The sequence below is a fragment of the Penaeus japonicus genome, unplaced genomic scaffold, assembly GCF_977035675.1.
Source record: "Penaeus japonicus unplaced genomic scaffold, GWHDUDI00000001_assembly GWHDUDI00000007, whole genome shotgun sequence".
Lineage (NCBI taxonomy): Eukaryota > Metazoa > Arthropoda > Malacostraca > Decapoda > Penaeidae > Penaeus > Penaeus japonicus.
In genome coordinates this window covers 36,247,350-36,252,349 of record NW_028234409.1, presented here as the reverse complement: position 1 = coordinate 36,252,349, position 5,000 = coordinate 36,247,350, and the positions used below count along the sequence as shown (strand labels likewise).

Here is a 5,000-nt window from a genome sequence, read left to right as displayed (position 1 = left end):
CGTGATATCATGCTGCCAACCTCGTCACATTCGTACCTCCTCGGCCTCGCGTAACCTCCCTCGACCTCTGGGGAACGCCCTCGCCCTCCTCCCGCCCTGGCACAATGCATGGAGCTGCAGCAACACCACCACCGCCCTCGTCGCACGCCCGCGGCTCCCTCAGAGCTCGAAAGGGAGGCGACGAGACACTAGGGTGGGTGGGGTTGGTAGCTCTGTAACCTCTGTTGAGTGGGAGAGGAGGAGGAGAAGAAGAAGAAAAATAAAGAAAAGGAAAGAGAGAAAGAGAAAGAGAGAGAGGGTCAGACTCGAGAGCAAAGCAAGAGCCAGAGAGCGCAAGTGAGCAAGTGAGAGCGAGGAAGAGGAGAAAGAGAGAGAGCGAGGAAGAGGAGAGGGAGAGAGCCACATACACAGAGGGATAACAACACCACCACCACCAGAGCCTTGCCAGTGCCGTGTGCTAACGACAGGCCACCACAGCTGTGCCACTCTGTCTCCGCCGGACTATGTACAGGTGGGAAGGCCAGGCCACTTTGCCATTGCTTTGATTGTCTGAATGTCACAACGTGGTAACTTTTTTTTTTTTTTTTTTTTTTTTTGGGGGGGGGGGGTTCTCCAATTTCCGTAATGGGTAAAGTGGTTAGGGGTGTTGTATTTGGAATAGGGTTTATGGATACATTTATTTGTAGGTATATATATGGTTGCTGAATTATTACGAATTAACTGTGTTTTATGTTTTTGTTTTCTGTGTAGGGTCATGATTTTGTTTATTTCCTGATTTTTTTTTTTTTTATTTGTAAATTACCTATTGTAAATTTTGTAATGTTCTCTCATGTTGCTGACTAAAAAATAAAATAAAAATGTAACAGGAAAATATTATTTTGTTCATGATAGTTATTAGTACATAAAATGTTGATATTATACAAATTACATAGTTGTATTTTAAATATCTAATAAATATATAGGATCTTTTTTTCCCCAAGTTACTGGTACCTGACTTGTTATATTAAATATTGATATTACATATGCCTTTTGTTGTGTACCACCAAAATCAAGTCAAACAATAGTCTCATACCCAATAAACTCTTCAAAACTGAACCATCGCCATCGTAATACAGAGACTCCGCTTTCCTCTAAAACCAAACCTCCCCTTTCTCTCTGCAGGCCATACATGTATCCTGCGAGCAATGGATGAACAGGAAGTTGAAGAAATCCTGACCTACCTCAGCAAGAACAAATACCCCGAGAGCATCAAGTCGAAGGACAGCCGCAGCAACTGGCGCAAAAAATGCCGTCCCTTCATATGCTGCAAGGACGAGCTATACTACAATCACAAGAAGTACGGAGCCTTGTTGGCCGTGAAGGGAGTCAAGGATAAGAATCGGGTCATCGAAAAGTGCCACATACAGGCTGATGGTAAACACCATGGGATTAACAGGACGTGAGTGTTTGCTTTAATGACTCGATAGTGCTCTTCATGTAAATTTCCAAATCATTTAAAAGATCTTGCTTTGTAGAAGTGTCATGAACAAAAATAACTGAAATATATATATATATATAAGATTGGGTATTATTGCCAATTAGGTCATAGAAGTTTTACTTATTATTAATGTAAAGTCATCAGACAGACAATTACACATATCAGATTTATATATTTTTTTTTCTATTTTCTATTTTGCAGGCTCAAAAAGATAAGCACAAATTACTATTGGAAGACAATAGCAAAAGATGTCCATAATTATGTCAAGATGGTGTGTCAAACCTGCATTGACCAAGCCATACAACAGAACAATGCAGTCAAAAACTCAAACACATCTCAGGAAGAGTCGGAAGGAGGAATTAGGGTTAAATCGACACACAAGATTGTAGACAAAGCTATTGAACAGATAGGCCTTGATGTGATTGGGAACATCTTGGAGCCAAGCGTTCCCTCTCCCCAAGAACCAGGATGTACCATGTTCAAGTGCGAATCAGCTGTTCCCCAGCAGTCAATGCCACAGCCATTAGTGCTCCGAGACCACATAATGGCGCAGTGTGGACTAGATGTTCTAGGACCCCTTAGTGAAACACATAAAGGGAAGCGTTTTATTGTTGTGCTTACTGACTGCGTTACAAAGTGGGTGGAAGCAACTGCGATATCAGAATTCACAACAGAGTCGGTGGGGAGTTTCTTAGTCGAGGCTGTGTGCCGTCACGGATCCATAGAGGAGATAATGACAAAACACAATCCTGATTTCTGTGCACGGTTAAGTGAGAAACTTTGTTCTATGATAGGCATCGCAATCAGAATGTCAACCTTACTACCTTCTCAACCAAACGGGTATATAGAGCACTACTGGTATAATTCAGTCTTATGCGGTGCCTTGATGAAATACAGTAATCAAAACCAGTATTATTGGGACACATCTTTGAATCAGGTTATTTTAGCTTATAGGACATTCCATCAAAAGGGCCTTTCAGGATCCCCTTTCCAATTGTTGTATGACAGACCTCTTCGTCTTCCAGTGATGGGCATCAGCCAGCTTTCTGGTGATGCTTACTCTGATGAGCAGGAGGCCCTGACAGCCCACATCAACAACTACCTGAAGGCTTTATCTTGTTCTACTCATCAGCAACAGCAGCCAGGAACACAACATCCAGACAGACTAACCCCGCCTTATGCACCATCAGGCAGCATCGAGTCTCCTTCACCTTCATCCACCCCAACCAACTCTTCCCAGCATCAATCCAGTCAAGTCTTAGGATCATTTGCTCAAACTGTCGTCACAAACAACCACATCAACTCGACACTTCCCATCACAACCTTCGGCTCAAACCTCCAATCTGCCTCCCATAACAATGTCTCTGTCCATGCTATCCCCACCACAAGCATAACACCCCAAACACTACCCACTAACCTAAATGCTCATACTATGTCAACAAACACCGTCACACCCCAAACCATTCAATCCAACAGCTCGCATAATCTCACCACCAACAGCCACATAATTACAACCCCTTCAGTCACTCCAGTTGCCAGCCAAGTTATTACCCCGCATATTTCAGTCACTCAGCCAACGACCGTCCAAACCAATTCCAACATTACCACAAACACAAGTTCTGACAGTCACGCAGGACACATGGTCATGATACAGACTGATATGAAGACGTACGGAGACTCAATCTATCTAATCTGCTCTCAGTGATGATGCAGCACCTCAGGGACGAACAGGTTTCAGGTAGTATTCGACACATCATAAAACACACATGCAAATGTAGATGTAATTTCATAGTGGTGTATTTTTGATGATTTACCTTTTACTAGAAACCTTTCAGACTAACAACAAAAAAAGCCTACAAGTCTTTCTTTTCCATTGATCTTTAAATTACTAGTAGCAAAACATTGATCTTTAAATTACTAGTAGCAAAACTAATAAGTTCCAGATAAATACCTACCTCCTCAATAATGAAAACTACTATCCAATCCCAAGCTTCTCAGTGGTCTTTAGCAAAAAGTTTTTTTTTTTTTTAATATTCCTTAGGAGAACGAGTTTTAAATCGATAATTTAAAGGCCTGCAAATGATTCTGAGAAACAGCTTTACTATATATTTAAGGTCAGTAGTTTCTTGTCTTCAAGCTATTCAGTGATGGTAATGTGTTATCAAGTATCATCAATAAAAAATATGCATAATAGAACTGTTTATCATTTTCTTCTTGAGTGAACTGATGGAGAGACAGAAAGAGGAAGGAGAGAAACAATGTTGAAATATAATGTAGAATGAAAGTATGGAGTAAGGAATGGAAAAATGGACTAGGGAGAAGAACTGAGAGAGAGAGAGAGAGAGAAGACACAGATGAAAGCTAAATGAGAAAGAAAGAAAGGAAAGTTATTGAGATATAAACTAGGTCAAGTGTAAATACATTAAAAGATATATAGAGAAGAGGATAAGAAAGTGAAAAAAGGAGAAAAAAAAACTTTCTCCCTAATGCTGGTCACTTCTCAATATCAATAAAAAGAAACCAGAAACAGTCCTATCCAAAAGAGTTGCATAACTAAAATAACTAGTAACAATTCACAGCAAAAACCTCATTGCATCACTTCCTCTGCCTACCTGGAAAAGGGGTCCCACATCAACGTCGAATCCCAAATCCGCAAATCCTGTTGCAATGACCTTGGCCCCGCGATCATGCCCATCTTGACCCATCTTGGCAACGAGGATCCTGGGCCTGCGACCTTCATTATCGACAAATTCGTCAATCTGCCGAAGGAGGGAAATTTCCTTAAGATTAGGATTGTGATGGATTATCTGTGAGGTGCATTTGTTCTATTTTTGTATTTTTTATTTATGTCTTTCAGTTTTGTGAGATGATCATAATGTTTGTATAAAATAATGTGTATTTTATTTTATTTATTCATTTATTTTTTTAGTATAATGGGTGCTTTAAATCAATAATTTATCCTTGTTAAATTGCTAATTGGTATCACTACTAATATATCATCTAGATCACATATCATACAATAAGTTTAAAAATTAATAGAAAATACACACATCTTAGGATGCCCAGCCCAAGCTGAATATCTTAAGATGTGGTCCATTCCAGAAGAGTTAAGATACTCTGTGTGATTTCTATGATCTTATGATATATGAGTCGATATATGAGAATGGGGTAAACAGGTGAAGTCAGGCAGGCCTACTAGATGACATACGTTCATGCCTAAAAAGATTCATAAAACAAAACCACAGTGGACAGTGTATGTATGCATGCACACCCACAGTGGATGGGTTAACACAAAGAAAGAAAACACAACTGAAATTATTGAAAAATAAAGTGAGTTTGTGCCTTAATTAATACCTTTTCTGTTACTGCTGCTAATTCTTGCTGCTCGCCATACTCTGTCTTATAAGCCCCTGATACCAGCCGGTCGGTGGCAATGTGACGACCGAACACCTAAGGGGTACAGAGAGTAGAATCAGTAAACACAATGAGCTATTTGTAGAGACCTAAAACCAAAAATTTGGCA

General features: G+C 40.1%; 2 protein-coding genes across 2 annotated transcripts in view; one reads left to right on the top strand and one right to left on the bottom strand.

The window, feature by feature from the left end:
• LOC122254663 (uncharacterized) overlaps positions 1-3,670 on the top strand; it is a 3,885-nt gene extending 215 nt beyond the window's left edge. Inside the window, exons 1-3 of the mRNA XM_043018466.2 lie at positions 1-511; positions 1,162-1,438; positions 1,679-3,670. The exon at positions 1-511 is cut by the window's left edge and continues 215 nt beyond it. Coding sequence (XP_042874400.1) covers positions 1,185-1,438; positions 1,679-3,182 — 1,758 coding nt within the window. The 5' untranslated portion in view covers positions 1-511; positions 1,162-1,184 and the 3' untranslated portion in view covers positions 3,183-3,670. The remainder of the gene's footprint in view (positions 512-1,161; positions 1,439-1,678) is intronic.
• LOC122254656 (methylmalonyl-CoA mutase, mitochondrial) overlaps positions 1-5,000 on the bottom strand; it is a 23,761-nt gene that overhangs the window by 8,472 nt on the left and 10,289 nt on the right. Inside the window, exons 13-14 of the mRNA XM_043018457.2 lie at positions 4,832-4,927; positions 4,090-4,236 (exon numbers count right to left, since the gene is read on the bottom strand). Of these exons, the coding sequence (XP_042874391.2) occupies positions 4,090-4,236; positions 4,832-4,927 (243 nt within the window). The remainder of the gene's footprint in view (positions 1-4,089; positions 4,237-4,831; positions 4,928-5,000) is intronic.